This window comes from Lacerta agilis, chromosome 14 (genome assembly GCF_009819535.1).
Source record: "Lacerta agilis isolate rLacAgi1 chromosome 14, rLacAgi1.pri, whole genome shotgun sequence".
NCBI classification, from domain to species: Eukaryota; Metazoa; Chordata; class Lepidosauria; order Squamata; family Lacertidae; genus Lacerta; species Lacerta agilis.
Window position 1 is genome coordinate 20,530,563 of NC_046325.1, and position 18,182 is coordinate 20,548,744.

Consider the following 18,182-nt stretch of genomic DNA (forward strand, 5'->3'; position numbering starts at 1 on the left):
AGAAAATACATGGCAGATCTGGGGAATTTGTTATTTATGATAATAACTATGTGAAAATTTGAATTTGTCCTTGGAAATATTATCATACATGAAGAAACATAATGTAAGCATGTCTGTAAATAAACTTTTTTCCCATCTTTCTTCTAAACAAAAATACAACTTAGCATCACTGTTAATGCCCCCAACAACAGTTCTTATTTTTGTTTATGAAACTAGCACTTCAATATACCAAGTACTGGATTTTTTCAAATGAGAGGAAATGGCTTGTTGCTGTATTATATTAACATATTTTCCAGTAAACTTCTCATGACCATAAATAATTGTTATTGTGCTTATTGGCCTTTTTATTGCTTCATCACTTTTCCACTTCCTGCTGTATAGCCTAGAGGAGAACTTCTTCAAAAATGCTGACTTGCACAAATTACAGACAATAGTTTGCAACAGACAATGGCTAGTGAATTGAGTCAGATTTATAACCAATGGCAATTAACCACTATTCTAAACTGTAATCCACATTTTGTACACAACAAGATGTTTAAATCTATTACATTTTTATCCTAGTATTTTTTTACAAAAGCACTCAATGGAGAAGACTTGAAAAGTTGAAGAAGTTAGAACATATATTTGCTTTGAATAAATGGCTCAGTTGAATATCTTTGTATTCATAAATCTCCAAACAATTACTTTCCTAGATATTCCTCCTTATTAGCTGGTCCTTTGTGTTCAAGGAAGGCCTCAAGATAATTATGTAGCATTTGGGGGCAAAGATGCAACCTAGTAACCCAGCACTAGAGGACAAAATGGAGAAGATCTCCACAGCCACCATGTATTTTCCTTTTGTGCTTAAATAAGAAGGAACAAAAGACAACCAAACACTGCAAAAGACCAACATGCTGAAAGTGATGAACTTGGCTTCATTGAAACTATCTGGCAACTTCCTGGCCTGAAAAGCCACAACGAAGCTGACAGTGGCCAGAAATCCTAAGTACCCTAGAACGCAATAAAACAGAGTCACAGACCCTTCATTGCATTCCAGTATGATTTCTTCTGTCAGAGAATGCATATCAAAATGTGGAAATGGAGGAGCAGTACATAACCAAAGAGCACATATAATGGCTTGAATAGTGGAGCAGCCAAGAAGAACAGAACTGGCCAATCTTTTCCCCACCCATTTTCTCATCCTGGATCCTGGCTTGGTGGCCATGAAAGCCAAAACCACAGTAATGGTTTTTGCTAAAATGCAGGAGACAGCCACGGAGAATATGATACCAAACGCTGTTTGTCTTAAATAGCAGGTCACTATGTTAGGTCGGCCAATGAATAGCAAGGAGCACAGGAAGCAAAGCAACAGAGAGATGAGAAGAGAGTAGGTGAGCTCCCGATTGTTGGCTTTGACGATTGGGGTGTCCTTGTTCTTAATGAATATCCCCAGCACTGCAGCTGTGATTAGAGAAGAAAACAAAATAAAGAAGGCTAAAGTGATCCCCAAGTGCTCCGTGAAAGAGAGAAAGTTAAGGGTCTTAGGAAGGCAGTTATCTTTGTTCTTGTTTGAGAATTGACCTTCTGGGCATTGGAAACAGTTGTCCATATCTGAAAATGGGACAAAGTTTGTATCAGTTGCTCAATAATCAAAGAGGACAAACTCAGCATAGAACCAGGTGATTAAATAAGAGTAAATGGGAATACTTTCTGAAAGTTTATTCCTCTACATTGGTGCCATTGCTCTTTTGGTCTCAGAACATCCAGCTGGGATTAAGCAAGCTAGATCATTTCAACATTCATCTTTGACACACACACACACACACACACACAAACAAACAAAATCAGAGTAGACCTTTCTTGTTGTATTTTCACAAATCTCTGTCTTCCACAGACTAAAACTCCACCCATGATACGGATGTTTTGTTTTGTATCAAGATGTACATAAAAAACACATGGATAATTTGACTTGGAATAAGAGAATCCCTTCTAGAAAAACATGGCAATGGTAATGAAATTTGGCAGTATACCAAACACATTATCTGGACTTGATGTAAATGTTATGTATCTATGTCAGAACTAGACAATTGCCATCCACATTCTGTTTTAGGGAACTAGATTGACAGCGGGAAAAGGGCTTTCAGTGGTTCAATCCGTCATTTAGGTCACTATGTCTTCTACCATTCTGGTCTGAAATCTTTCCATCCGGACACGGAGTGCAATCATAGCAACAAAATGGCTCCCCCTCCTTCTTTTTTCTGCTGTAGCCTGGATGACAGTGATCATTACATCTGGCAAGTGGCAGCACCTATCCATCAAAAATGAAGAGAAATAAATTGATGTACCATTACAAAAAGAAAAACACACACACACACACTCAATGCTGCTGTTGAGAACATTGGGTCCCATGGTAAATGAGATTTAAGTGATTCAAAAATATTAAATCCCACAAGAATTTTGTAAATTAATGTTGGATAGATACAAAGGGGAAATGGGGGGAAATGAAAAATGTGAACAAGGCATCAACTTCAAAGGGCCATTTTCCTAATGAGCATATTTTTTTCTATAATAAAGTCCTGGTGCGATCTCCTGGCCATTCTTAGTCCTATGTTAGGAGTTCTCTTAGACACAACCAACCATAATTAAGAACAGAATATCAAAATGTTTCTAGTGTCCTGTATCCTTGCTCTGTTCTTTTCACTGGTCTTGCATCCTCATTTCTAATCTTACTGAAAGGTAAAAGAAACAGCTTGAGAAGAAATCAGCAACTTCAAGAGCTGGCCGATGATGAGCTTGAATCAATTTGTCTTAAAGCCACTCATGCAAAATCAATTTGTCCAAATAATACAGTAGGGCAGCAGTTTTACATTTACATTCTCTTGCACTGACTAACATTTATTTATTTATTACAATGTTTTAAAATTTGGATTGGCCTTTATACTTTTTAAATGAGGTGTTAATGTATATATGGGCAGTATATAACTTAATGAATAAGAGAGAAAATAATCATTTAGTCAATCACTATGTTCTATGATTTAGTCCCGCATATATGCTACTGAGAATATTAATATATCAGGATGGGAAGAATGATCAAGGCTCATTGTTGGAACTCTTCCCATTTAGCACTTTCTCTTACGTTTGCCATATGCATATAAATAAGTAGACAGATAGATTGACTCTCCTACTCAATGGAATCACCTAGCATGGTTCTTTATTGCACCTCTAACTAATTTAAGTTTTATCTTATTTCTCATGATTTTACTTGTAAATGCCTAATAAAGGTTTGATAAGTAAGTATTTGGATCCCACCTGGTTAAATGTTCTGTGCCATGTGATAGCCTCTTCATTCACTGTGAATTTCTGATTTGGTAAAGCCTGTGGATCCATCCCTCCTACTTTCACTCGTAAAAACGATTGGTTTGGGAAAAGTACCCAGTTTACAATATCAAATCCAGATACTAATTCACCATTATCATCAAATGACACCCTGTCACCAGCACTGTTGTTAAAGGAGGTACTTTGCAAGAAAGAGTGAAGCTGGAGTGGAAGAAAATGCAAACCAATTTTTTATTTTATTTTTGAAAGAGGAACTTCTGGCGAGACAAGATAGTGAGCGCCATAACCGCACTGAACTCCTAGGGACCACCAGAACCAACCAAGCTTCCTGTCTGGTCTCCACACAACTGTCACTCAAACGGGAGACTGTGGAGCCCAAAATGACAAGTGAAGAGGCAGCGCGGTGCTTCACACTCCCACACCCTGACGATCTTGATCCCACTGGGACCAAGAGAGCCTCAATGAAGTTCCTGGACTGGAGGCCTCCAACTTACTGCTGCCATCACCACCGCCACCACCACCAAGTGAGAATGGCAGGGAGGCTGTGAGGAAATGTGCAGCCTAGCCTAGCCCTGACGCCTAGCCAGTATCCCTGAAAACTGGCGCAAAAGAGCAGACTGGGTCCCAGTGGGGACCACACGGGGGAAAGGCAAAGGTGTCACGGGCCCTCCCCTGCAAGCGGAGAAGTGCAGACAGGCACACACAAATAATATTTTATTTTAATTTTTAATTTTCATTTCATTTATTATCAATATTTTCAAAACCCTTTGAAGAACTGTAATGGCGGTGCCAATGTAGGAGACCTGAAGCATTGGGGGCATTTCCTGGAACTGCTGTCTCAGCCCTGATCTAGGGACTCAACACCAAGCCCCGGGGGCTCCACAGCAGAATTAAAACTGCTTCTTTTTCTTGTTCCCTTCCCCCTTCCCTGCTTTCTTTTTTCTTTTTTAGTTATATACACAAGCCCCCTTTTATTTAATTAATACCATTATCACTCATTATTCATCCATATTTTAATCACTTCTTATTCATTTCTTACTCCAGATTGGTGGGGTCTGAATAAATTATTATTATTATTATTATTATTATTATTATTATTATTATTAACCATTGACTATCTGGGGGGGAAATCTCATTAAAGAATTTATATGATTACAACACAATAAAAAAACAATGGGAGGATGGCATAGGCTATAAAATTAACACCACCCAATGGACTAGAATGTGGTCTAAACCTCCCATTGAATCCATACCAGTGAAAATAAAAGATCTCACTATGAAACACTTACAGATCGTAGTTAAGACCACAGAAACTGGCCATGATACCCCCAAGAACTTCACCAAAATGCTGGAGAGGCTGCACTTCCACAGGCATATACCTCCACATGTGGTGGGAATGCCCCAAAACCTGGACAACAGTCATACAAGAAATAAGCAAAATGACTAAACAGGTACTAGAGGTCACCCCATAATGGGCCCTACTGAACATCTTCCAAAATAACAATGCCCACCAGTGCACCAATGGGAACAATGGGATGGGAAGGTGTTATTGGGGTACTATTTTTTATTTTGATTATAAATATAGCCGTTTTTATATTCATCTTTTCTGTGAACCACCCTGAGACCCCTGGGTATAGGGAGGTATATAAATTCCAATAATAATAATAATAATAATAATAATAATAATAATAATAATACATGCGGGACATCGTTCATAAAAATCCAATAGTATTTTGTGGAAGAATGAGAGTGACAGAGTTTCTAAGATGAAAATGAATACAATGAATTCAACTGCCTAACTTCTCATATGTGATAGTTGTATGCATTGCACTTTTATTTGCTTTTGGTTATCCTCTTCCCTCTGTATTTTTTATTTTATTTTTGAATCTCTGTATTTATTCTTATTTGCTAACTCATCATTTTAACTGCATTTTGTATATGCTTATGTTAATAAATTTTGATAAAATAATAAAAAAGTCAACTGTAATTTCCTTTTCATAAATGTAATAAGATTTTTCAACCCACTCTCTAACCAGATATTTCTCAGTCCATCTGTTGCCACTGTGCTGCCTTCCTTGCCTGCTGATGTGAATGGAGAGAAAATAGTGAGATTACTGCTTCTTTTTGCAAAATTCTTCAATTTGTGCATATAATTGGCACTTGTAGAATTAATCACATCTAGCATATTTAAGCAGTAAAATATTATACTTAGAGACTCCAAATCATTACGTGTAAAGTCATAAAAATAACAACAACAAAAATAAAGACATATACTTGCGTGGGACTATTATAAAAAGAAAAACCAATGCTCCAAATCCATAGTAAGAATTCTATCCATCTTTTGTATTATTAATAAAAAAAATTACAAGGAGAAAATTAGTCATGTGAGTGGGCAAAGTATTCAAGGAACACAGAACATTGTTAGCAGATATGTGCATATAGCTTTTATAGAATAATAATAATACCTTTATTGTCAATGTACAACCTGTGTACAATGAAATTAACCAAAATTGTTTTGGAAATTAATTTTGGTTGGGAAACATTACCTGCCAAGCTTGTACTTTTACTGGACTCACTCTACCTCTGTTTGGCATGGCTCTGTGTGTCTGACTGGCTGAGTACATCTTATGTAAACTATGTCCTATGGCATGGACTGCATTGTAGATGGTGTAGCTTTGGCCGGTCATGCTCATTTCAAAAAGTGTCCCAGGGAGGCTCTCCAATTTCTCTTCACCACTACAGCCATTATTATTTTCCATGCCATCCATCAAATCAGAAAACGAGCAGCTGAATGCCCTTTCCCAGAAGAGCAAAATAAACCCATCTTCATTTTTTGATTTAGGACGAAGGGTCTGTAGGAATTTTCTGAATCCCGGCACTTCATTTAAGTGTATTGCAAAAGTGAAGGCACCATCAAAGACTTGCATATCTAAAGTCATCTGTGTTGTGTCTGCTGAGAAATCCCATTGTGCTGTCATGATCCATACTTTCCCTATAGCTAATGGTGGGGTATCCTTCACTTCTGCATACGCATATATTTTGGTTATCAAAAAAGAGATAGTAATAGTTTCTGCATTTACGACCAAAACTTGAACACTGGTGTTCGATAGGTAACTAACTCCATCCAAGATTGAATCAAAGGAAATAAGTGTCTCTGCCACTTGAGCAGTAGCTGGAATTTTCGCCTTGAGGGCTATACAGATTCCATGTTTCAAAAGCATTGGAATCAAGGTCTGGATAAACTTGTCTCCATTATCATCGTCCATTGTGAGGATCCCAACCCAGGTCCATTGAAAATGCCGAAGAAGCTGAGCTATCCCTGCATACTGATATTCTTCATTGGGCACCATCCGGTAGAATGAAGGGAGATTGGTTTTAACATCGGTCACTGGAGCAATTATACAATAGGCAATCTAAGTAAAAAGACATGTAAATTTCAGTAAAATGTCAGGAAAGTTTTTTTCAAGAGTTCATTGGGTGAGTAGGGGTGACATAAGATACTCCTGAAAAGTCATAATGGAGAAAACAAATGTCTTCAAACTATATAGCAGGGACTTGCCACTGACCTTCATTCACCTTACAAAGTAGCCAAATAGTTTCCACTTTTTACTTGTTTTTTTATTTTATTTTATTTTACTTTGAAAAAAAGTTCAAGCTTTTTTACTCAGCTTTCCACTGCCCACATTTGTGGTTATCTAGGGAATGAGAGTGGGCTAAGGGGTAGAGGGGGGTAGAGGGACCTTTTGAGTAAGTAGGGAATCATTTGTCTAGCGTGTTATTCCTGTTCCCATTTACATGTTCTAATTGTGCATTTGCACTTTGTGTTGGTACATTGTATGCACTTTAAAAACAATCCCTGCCCAATTTTGGTTGGCTACACTTTGGCACTGTTTTTATTTATTTCACAAAATTTATACAGTGCTTGATTTAAAAAAAATCTCAAACAAGCCTACTTTAAAATATGTAAAAGATAAAATACTAGAATGCATTAAAATTTCCTCAGCTTTCTAAGCATCTAGGTAGGCTTGTCTAAACAAGAATGTTTTTAGCAGGTGCCAAAAAGAATACAGTGAAGATTCCTGCTTGATCTCAATAGACAGGGTGTTCCTGATGTTTTTTGGGAGGGAGGGATGGTTACCACTTCTGCCTTCCTAAAAAGAATTGGATTAATTGTTCACTTTTCCTCTTGCATGAATAGGGGGCCAGTTGTGTTAACTACACATTCATTATTTACTGACTTACACTTTTTTCCAAAAAGAACAAAAGAGAAACTTCAATGGCCAAGAGTAGAAAGGTAAATATTAATAATAATAATAATAATAATAATAATAATAATAATAATATATTAATATCCCACGCATCTGGCTGGGTTTCCATGTGGGAAAGCTACATAGCCAATCCAAATATTTTACCTGTGGAATCTTATAGATGCCTAAAAGAGTAGCCATGTAAAGGGAGATTTCAGAGTCAAGTCCTCCAATGACGGCCATCAGATTCTTCTGCTTATTGCATTTGAAGTTGGGGACAACAGTTTTATGACTGGAAAGAAGTTTCAGGGTGTTCTGATGAGTCATCCTTGCATTTGTATAACTGTCATAAATGTGGAAGCCAAGGCTGACATTTGGTAGAAGTTCGGGGTTCTCGTTTATCTCCTTGACAGCAAATGCCAAGGACAAGATCCGCTGGTAGCTCTTTGTCCTTGAACTGAAGAAAGAGTTAATTAAGGCAGATATATAGCACTTTATCAACCATCATTTTTTAAAAACATTTGCTGGATTACATCTAATTGGAAGGAATATTAGGAAATAATCCTGCCTGCTTAGTAATTAAGAATTTATTAACAAATTTACTAACAGCAGCTAGCACGGTAATAGTCAGAACTTGGAAAACTTTGCAATTAATAAATGTTGATCACTGGTATAATATCTATGGATCCATTTCCACTTTTTATTAATAATTGTTTATTAATATACATATTAGTTTTCCAACAACTGCCCCACCCAATATTTTAATAACTTTCTTGTCAGGTAATACATTATGTATGCTTGTTTCTCTAATATATGAAATATGATGTATTATATTTTCTATGTTGAACTGGTTTTAAATGAGATCTTGTGCACAATATACTATATATATATATATATATATATATATATATATATATATATATATATAGTATATATATATATATATATATATATATATATATATATATATATACTTTATATACACTTTATATGACTTTGCAGTATTGGAGGAATAATAAATAATAAATAAATAAATAAATAAATAAATAAATAAATATAATAACTTAAGATGTGCAGTAGTAGTGCTTAAACATTTATTGCTCTGAACCACAGTTCTTAAGATTCCAAAGAGAAAGCATTAATAAATCCAAAATCATATTAGTTGTGTACAAACAAGAATATGCCAATATGCACACGAGAAGGTACACAAGATGTATTCTCAGTCAGTTTTGATTAGAAACTGCAATGCTCATATACATTTTCAAAGAATTAAACTCAACTGCCCCCAAAAACACACACACAAACGCCATTTTTCAGCCCCTATGGCAGAATTGTAATGACACACATCACAATCCTGGCTTCGCATGAAACCAGAGTGGGGTAGGGAAACAAAGCTGAAGGCGGGTTGCACAACAGCAGTGGCCCTGGCAAGGGAGCAAGAAGGGAGAAAAACGGCAAGGGGGAAAGCTGTGATTTAAACATTGGTAGACGTTTCAATAATGTAGGATTGGAGGGAACTGTGCGGAAAATTGCCAAAGACATAGGTTTGAGTACTATGGAATATTTGGCTGCTCCACATTAGTTATCTCTCACACACGAAGATGCTGAGGAATGAAAGACAGAGAAGTCTGAGTGCAATGAGAAGCGAACACTGAATAACTAAGCAGAGGTTTCAGTAGACTGAACAGGGTTCAACGGGCTGGGGAGCAACAGTTTAAAACAAAATATGAGTGCAGTGAAAAGGCAGCTTGGAAAAGTTCTGTTGACTTAGCTTTTCAGTGTCAGCTTCTGTGTTCTACCCATATCTGCTATTTCTCCTGGCTAAAATTGATTGGTTTGACTTATTTATTTATTTTTAGAAATCCCTCGGTGCGTCCCCCTCCCCACATGTTGTTTAAAGACTACTACTTTTTTCTCAGCCTCACTTCACCTCCATTTACTCAAACGTCTTCTCCCCACCCCTCACACACAAACCTGGTTTTGAAGATGAAGGTGAGAATCAGTGCAAAGTAGGGCTACATTACAGAAGATAGAAGTGGCTACAGAAATGCAACTGGAAAGGTGAAATGTGAAGGGAAAACCCTGTGTGCTAATATGGAGGGCATAGCAGGGGTTTGTTGAGTAGATCAAGCTGGTGATATATATGAATAACATACCCAGAATTCATTAAGGATTTTTTAAAACCACTTTTTTCAAGGAGTAATAGTTATGACCTGGCCTGAAGTACGAAGAGAAAACATACTCCTTACATAAGTGTTAGTTCTTCCAGATACTCAGTTGTGGGATTTCTTCTGAATGATAGTTCATCATATAAGTAGCCATACTGAGTAACCATAAATCCAATCGTTAGGTCCCCTGACTGATAATATTGATGTGGGAAGTGGGGGGAATCAACCATGGTACGCATAACAGCATGTGACTCACAATCAGTCTGAGGGAGTCGCAGAAACAAGAGAAGCAGAGGCAACAGAAGCAACCCTGTCATCTTGAGCCACATATTCATGCAGAATGCCCAGCATCAATCCAAAGTAAACCTCCAGCCTGTTCAGTGGCTATGGACCCTTTCTGATGAAGGCAATCTGACACAGATCAGTCTGACAGCTGTAACACTGCCTCTACCCCACCCAACATCCCAGCACTGAATATTCAATATCTACTTTCAGAGTTTGTTAATTATTGTGATTGAGATCGGAGAAAATCCACATGGGATTTGGCAATATGCATGAGGACAACTAATAATTTGTGATAAAGTTTTCAAAGATGTCTCCTCAGTGTATTGCATTGTGCAAAACATTGCTTGTGGCTGAACAATAGAATAGAATAAAATACTATTTTAAAAAAATCTGACAATAAATAAACCTATCTGGTTGTTGTGACATCTGGATAGTTTTAGGATACTGAACATAATTTATGTTTTACTGTAGTTTCTGGATTACTCTGCATTCTAGGGCAATATTCCACTCTATTTCAGGGACTGTTATGACAATTTTATGATAGCATAACCCAACTTTGAGGTCATTTGGGTGGATGATTAATTAGCTAAAGAGCAAAGAACATAAGAATGGCCTTCTGGATTACATCAATGGCACATGTAATCCAGCATGCTGTTCTGACAGTAGCCAGCCACATGCCTGGAAGAAACTAGTAGGTAAGATTCAATTGGAAGTGCACTCTCCCCTTTCTGTAGCTTCCATCAACTGATATTTAAAATTTTTACTCACTCTGCCCATGAATGCAGAACATAGCCATTTTGATTAGCAGTTGATTCAATTTTCTAACTGTCCTATCCAAATCTAACGAGGGAACACCATTTAGATCTCCCTTCAATATTATCTTTTCATCTGCATAATCTAACAACTCTGTTTCCAACTTTTTAAAAAATTCCAATTTATTCTCATTTGGTGCATAGATACCTACTAATATGAAATTCTCTCCTTTTACTTTGATTTGTACTATTAACGTTCTTCCTTTCTCATCTTTTAAAATCAGTTTTGGTTCAAGTGCAGGTTTTATATAAAATACCACCCCCCCCTCTTGGTATCATCTGCTGCTATAAAGTCCAAACCTAATTTTTTGTTACTTAGGATTCTTTTATGTTTTTGTGTGTGTCTCCTGTAAACAAATTATGTCAAAGTTCTGTTTGAGGATTACATGCTCAATTCTTTTTCTCTTGGCCTTGCTGTTAAGCCCTTTATATTCCATCTAATTATTTTAAGGTTTTCCATTTTGGAGATTTTGTTAATTTTCCTATTTGGCTGTCTACACCTCCCACTGCTTCTTCCAGGAGTACTACTGCTTCTTTTTGTTGTCTTAGAGGGCTCTTAGAACTATCTGCCTGTCCAGATTCAAAGTCTCTCTTATTTTTCTCCCAAAAGTCATGTTCCTGGCTTTCTGATGTTATTCTAGTTCTTTTTTTCTTGAATGTAAAGGAAATTTCCACCTGTAGTTTATGTTTGCTTTTTTAAGTGCAACTGCCAGGAATTTGAATTTCTGTCTAATAACCATAGCTGTCAACTTTTCCCTTTTTAAAAGGGAAATTCCCTTATTCCGAATAGGATTCCTCGCAAGAAAAGGGAAAAGTTGACAGCTATGCTCCTAACTCAATTTAAATGGAATTTCTTTAAAAATATCCACTCTCCTTCTATCCACCAGGAGACTTTCCTCATAGTTTTTTTTGAAGGATAGCATCTTTCATTTTTTGTCACAAATGTCATAAGAATGTCTCCTGGCTGTCTTTGATCTCTGGACTCCCTTGTTCTTAATCTGAAACAGCTTTCTATTACTTCCTCTAACCATAATTCCTCCTGACCCATCCATTCTGCAAGAATTTTGGCTAAATATAAGGTCAGATTTCTAGCCCCCCCCCCGGCAAACCTCTTATTCTCACCGTGCGGTCATTCTGTTTCAACTATCCCATCAAAATCTTCCAGGTCTATCTGTTTTTCAGTGATGCCCCCCACAGCTCCCATGGTGCTTTCTTGCTCCATTTTCAGCTCTTTCACTGGTGCCATCACATGGTCTAATTTTTCCACTTTACCTTCTAAGTTTTGTACCCTCCTAACTTTCCAAATCTTTCAGTGATAACAGACATACTATGTTCAATATCAGCTTTAACTTGCAGAGAGAGCCCTTTCATCAACTCTCTCATCAATTCTTTCATCGCTTCTAACATATCTTTTCTAAAATTATCAAATAGTGAAGATATAATTTCATTCAATTCAGCCCTCCCAATCCTATCTGAGGCACCTTGATCATCCTGTAGCAAGTGGCCTTTTGTTTTTCTGCAGCAGCAGCAGCAACTGCAGCAGCTGCTCTTTTTCTTGTCGCTATGGATGGCGTTGCTATGTCTTTACTCATAGATATCTCTATTCCTGTACAGTCAAGGTCAGCTTAGTACTACTTGTCTCTTTCCCAGGCTTACTCAGTGACTGTGAAATTCCACCCCTGAGTTAGCCCTCTATTGCTTTGTACATGTAGTAAAATTTACAAACCTACCCCCCCCCCCAGTGCAAGCCTAATTTCTCAACAGCATTAAAATATGATAAAAACCAATAGGCCAAAAATATATATACTTATTTTAAACCTTCTAAATTCTTAACACCATATTCAAATATTTTACAAATGAAAATTAAAATAATGATAAAAAGGTAAGAAAAAGAAAGCTCAATCAAACACATAAAGAAGTTTTTTTTTTTTTTTAAGAACTTCTCCAGTTTTCTGGTCAATAAGGTAGTTGTCAGAAATAAAAGAAGTGCAGTCAAATTTTCTTCCGATTATATTGCCTTATTTTGTAAATCCAAACACCAATGAGATCTGCCTCCTAGCAGAGGAGATGTTTCAGATGCAGGTCTTTTGTTTTCCCTGGTCTTCAACAGTTACTTCTCAAAGAAGGATTAGCTTCTTACTTGGATCTCCTGCTGTTCAGGCACTTTGTTATAATAAGTGTCGCCTGCAAAGCTTTGGTTCCCAACTGTAAAGTTCCAGGGATTTCCCAACCTACCAATACCAGCACTTCTGGGAGTTCTCGGTCCACATACTGCTTAACCCTGCCTTGTAGAATTTTAAGCATAACCTTGCTAGCATGTGAAATGAGTGCAATTGTGCGATAGTTGGAGCATTCTTTGGCACTGCCCTTCTTTGGGATTGGGATGTAGACTGATCTTCTCCAATCCTCTGGTCACTGCTGAGTTTTCCAAACTTTCTGGTATATTGAGTGTAGCACCTTAACAGCATCATCTTTTAAAATTTTAAATAGTTCAGCTGGAATGTCGTCACTTCCATTGGGCTTATTATTAGCAGTGCTTTCTAAGGCCCATTTGACTTCACTCTCCAGGATGTCTGGTTCAAGGTCAGCAACCACACTACCTGGGGTGTACAAGACCTCCATATCTTTCTGGTATAATTCCTCTGTGTATTCTTGCCACCTCTTCTTGATGTCTTCTGCTTCTGTTAGTTCCTTGTCACTTTTGTCCTTTATTATGGTAATCTTTGCACAAAATGTTCCTTTCAAATCTCCAATTTTCTTGAACAGATCTCTGGTTTTCCCCATTCTATAATTTCCCCTCTATTTCTTTGCATTGCTCATTTAAGAAGGCCCTCTTGTCTCTCCTTGCTATTTTTTTGGAAATCTGCATTCTGTTTCCTGTATCTTTCACGATCTCCCTCACATTTTGCTTGCCTTCTCTCCCCCGCTATTTGTAAGGCCTCATTGGACAGCCACTTTGCTTTCTTGCATTTCCTTTTCATTGGGATGGTTTTCGTTGCTGCCTCAAGTATAATGTTACGAGTCTCCATCCATAGTTCTTCAGGCACTCTGTCCACCAAATCTAAATCCTTAAAACTGTTCCTCACTTCCACTGTGTATTCATAAGGGATTTGATTTAGATTGCAACTTACTGGCCCAGTGGTTTTCCCTACTTTCTTCAGTTTAAGCTTGGATTTTGATATAAGAAGCTGATGATCAGAGCCACAGTCAGCTCTAGGTCTTATTTTTGCTGACTGTATAGAACTTCTCCATCTATGGCTGCAGAGAATATAATCAATATGATTTCGATGCTGTCCATCTGGTGATGTCCTGTGTTGTCGGAAAAGAGAGTTTGTGATGATCAGCTTGTTCTCTTATACTGTAATGAATCCAAATAAGAACTCTGGCCTAAAGTTTTAACCAAAAAGCATACGTTTACTCGTAAGTAATTCCAATTGTAATATCAATTCTGTAAAGAATTACAGTCTTAAACAGCTTGTTCTCTTGGCAGAACTCTATTAGCCTTTGCCCTGCTTCGTTTTGAATTGCAAGGCCAAACTTGCCAGTTGTTCCTTTTATCTCTTGACTCCCTACTTTAGCATTCCAATCCCCTATAATGAGAACAACATCCTTCTTTTGTGTCATTTCTAGAAGGTGTTGTAAGTCTTCATAGAATTGGTCAATTTCAGTTTCTTCAGCACCGGTAGTTGGTGCATAAACTTGGATTACTGTGATGTTAAAAGGTCTGCCTTGGATTCATATCAAGATCATTTTATCATTTATGAGACTGCATCCCAGTACAGCTTTGGCCACTCTTTTGTTGACTATGAGGGCCACTCCATTTCTTCTATGGGAGTCTTGCCCACAGTAGTAGATATGATGATCATCCGAACTAAATTTGCCCATTCCCATCCATTTTAGTTCACTAATGCCCAGGATATCAATATTTATTCTTACCATCTCAATTTTGACCACATCCAGCTTACCATTGTACATGGATATTACATTCCCGGTTCCTAGGCAATATTTTTCTTTACAGTATTGGACTTGACTTTCACTTCCAGGCACATCTGCAACGGAGCAACCTTTTAGCTTTGGCTATGCTGCTTCATCAGCTCTGAATCTACTTGTACTTGTCCTCCACTCTTCCTCAGTACCATGTTGGACGCTTTCTGACCAGAGGGGCTCATCTTCAGTGTCATAACTTTTATATGCCTGTTGTTTTTGTCCATGGAGTTTTCTTGGCAGGGATACTGGAGTGGCTTGCCGGTTCCTGCTTCAGGTGGATCACGTTTAGTCAAAACTCTCCACTATGACCTGTCTGTCTTGGGTGGCCCTGCACGTCATAGCTCATAGCTTCTCAGAGTTATTCAAGGAAGTGATCCCAATAATGATCCTTGTGGGACACCACTTTTTTACTTCTGTCCACTTGGTGAACTCTCAATTTATTCCTACTCTTCGCTCGCTGTAACTTAAGCAATGTGTTATCCACAAGAGGACCTCTCATCTTATTCCTTGAAGTGTCCTTGACTTTTTACACAACAGTTAATTCAAAGAACGGTCCATTTAAGAATATAAGACAATATAAAAATATAAAAAATAGCCTGCTGGGTCAGGCCAATGGCCCTTGTAGTCCAGCATCCTGTTCCCACAGTGGCCTACCAGATACCTGAAGGTAACTCACAAGTGGGACGTAAGCACAAGAGCAGGCCCCAGTCCAGCCCACACCCTGCATGGTTTCAAGGAACAGGAGGCAGTGATGGCCAGTAACTTGAATGGCTCTAAGAGAAGATTAAACAAATTCATGGAGAATTAGGTGATCAAAATGGCCACTCGTCATGTCTATACACAGCCTCCATGGTTGGAGGCAGTAAGGCTTCTCCAAACGAACAAGCTTGTTTTCTCCTACACTGGAGGGTAGGACAAAAATCAATGGCTTCAAGATAAAAGAAAGGAGATTGCAACTAAGCATTAGGAAGAACTTTCTGATGGTAAGAGATGTTTGACAGTGGGACAGACTGTGGTACCTTTGAATATGGTGCTTAAGAAATCCACATTGAACCCAACTTTCAGTAAAATCTGTCAGCCAGACACCAATAAACTATTGCTAGTTGTGATGCATTCCAATGCGCCCTAAGCTTTGTGCGCAGTGTGGTGGATCCAGTAGTACTAACCTAAACCCACCTCTGAAGTCACACATAAATATTTATTTGCCATAAATATCAAAAGTAAATATTAGCCTAAGATAAGAAGTAGTGCTTAAGCATGTTTTGTTACAAAGCTTAGATCTTATCAGTTCAGTGGAAAAGCATTCAAAAGTCCAAAGTTCAATCAGTGACATTTAAGCAAGTATAAGGCAAATTGCTTATGAAAGTAGGAAGCTGTTTAGATTAGAACGTACTAGGCTTTTATACAGTTTATAAGATTATAGCATTATATCATACTGTTCTTCATGCCTTCCTAAGAAATCAGCATCAGACAGTTTGTCAGTCATCAGGGACTATGAGAATTTTAGTTTGGAGGGCCACAAATTTGCTCCCAATCCCTAGTCTACAACCACTACATTCCCTTCCATTACCTTTTCCTTAGTACTTATGATCTGACAGAACACATGCAGAGGGGGAACACATCCTTACGCAAATTCTTTCAGTTCATCTAGAAATTTTGTCGTGGGGTGTTCACTAAATGATATTTCTCCAAATATGCAGCCATACTGAGTAACAATTGCTCCAATGGTTAGCTCACCTATCTCATAATATTGATATGGGAGCTGGAAACGATCTACCACTGCGAACATAACAGCATGTGGCTCACACTCAGTTTGAGGTACATGCAGTAAGAGTATGAGAAGAGGCAAAAGAAATACCACAATCATTGTGAGATTCTTTGTTATGCAGAATTCCCGAGTTCAATCTGTTATACACCATAAGCCTTTTCAAGGGCTCTAATAAATTTGATAAAGGGAAACTCACAGGCACTTAATATTACCTTTCAGACTGTGTTAATTATTGTGCTTGCGATCTCACAAAAATCCATGTGGGAATTGGCAAGATGACATTTCACAATTTGTGATAATGAAAGTGTTCAAAGTTATCTCCCACATGATTTGTCCTTTGTAAGACATCACTCCTTGGTGGAAAATGGAAGGATTTTTTTTTAAGTCAATTTAAAGGAAATATTGTACTCAGGTTTTGGATGGTTTTATGATGTTTTATTACACTCTGTTATGTTATTGTTATTTATTGTTTGTAACTAACTTTTGGATTCATTTTGGCAAGCAGAGGGAGTGGGGCAAATATTCCCCCTACTCTTCTGTTAGGAGCTGATCTTCCTGCGATTGCATTCTCCAATCGTCCGATCCAGACCAGCCCCTGACATATTTGGATTCATTTTGTCTCCTACCTTCCAACCCTAAAATTTTGTGGCTACCTGTTGTGATGCTTTATTGTTTGCTTCTTGATCTTGCCAAGGAATCACTGTATTTGGGATCAGGAAGCAATTTTATCTCCTAACAAATTGGCAAGTCTTGTGGTTTTTGACTCCCTCACTGCTTTCATCACAACTTTGATGGCTAGGCATTAGGTAGGATTCATGAAAGTTAATTGGAAGAATTGTATGGTTGTGCCTTCCCCTTCCAGGAACTGGAGTATTTCATTAAAAAGATCTGAGGAAAAGGTTTTTTGTCCAAAAGCCCAAAAGCAGTGGTTTCGTTTAGCTGCTACTATATCATATAATTCAAAGGGCAATTCAAGGCATTCTTGGATGTGTCATTGGCCAGAAAGGGTTCCCAATTTCTCACCAGTTTCACTTCCTGACAAATGCTATGAAGGTTAATTGTCTCCTCTTCACGGAACACAGAGGGTGTGATTGCTCCCTTCATTGAGTGTTCTCCAATGACAGACTGAAAATACTTGGGATGCCTTTTTGCCTGAACACCACATTTCCTACCCACACCCTAAACAGATTACCAACACAATATCAAAATACTTTATAAATTATTTGAATTTTCAGATGAATAAAAAACTAGGAAGGTAATTTCAATCAGTTAGTTTAAAGATAAGATAGCACCTAGGACATGACAAAATTGTACTGCCAGCATAACTTGGCTTGCACTTAATTTACTGGCATAATGGAAAAATGCATGTCTGCAAGAAGGGTGTCTACTGCTGAGGAAATTAGGCTTGTTGGAATTCACTATAACATATGTGAAACACTTGACCCGTTAGGTCAATATTTTAGTTATTCCAAAGCATTTTTAAACTGCTTAGCATTTTTAAAAATCCCTAATTGTTGTACAATCTTTTTTTTACAAACAACAACAACAATTTACAGATCAAAAGTACAATATGATGATGAAAAAGAGTTTGGATTTGATA

At 37.7% G+C, this 18,182-nt stretch overlaps 1 protein-coding gene across 1 annotated transcript; it reads right to left on the bottom strand.

Annotated features, from left to right (window-relative positions):
• Positions 1-688: 688 nt before the first annotated feature.
• Positions 689-9,960, bottom strand: LOC117057601 (vomeronasal type-2 receptor 26-like). Its single transcript, XM_033168445.1, has 5 exons — positions 9,812-9,960; positions 7,728-8,019; positions 3,289-3,516; positions 2,161-2,287; positions 689-1,590 (listed from the first exon to the last, which is right to left on the bottom strand). Exons 1-5 carry the CDS (start codon positions 9,958-9,960, stop codon positions 689-691), a joined length of 1,698 nt encoding a protein of 565 aa, XP_033024336.1.
• Positions 9,961-18,182: the final 8,222 nt, after the last annotated feature.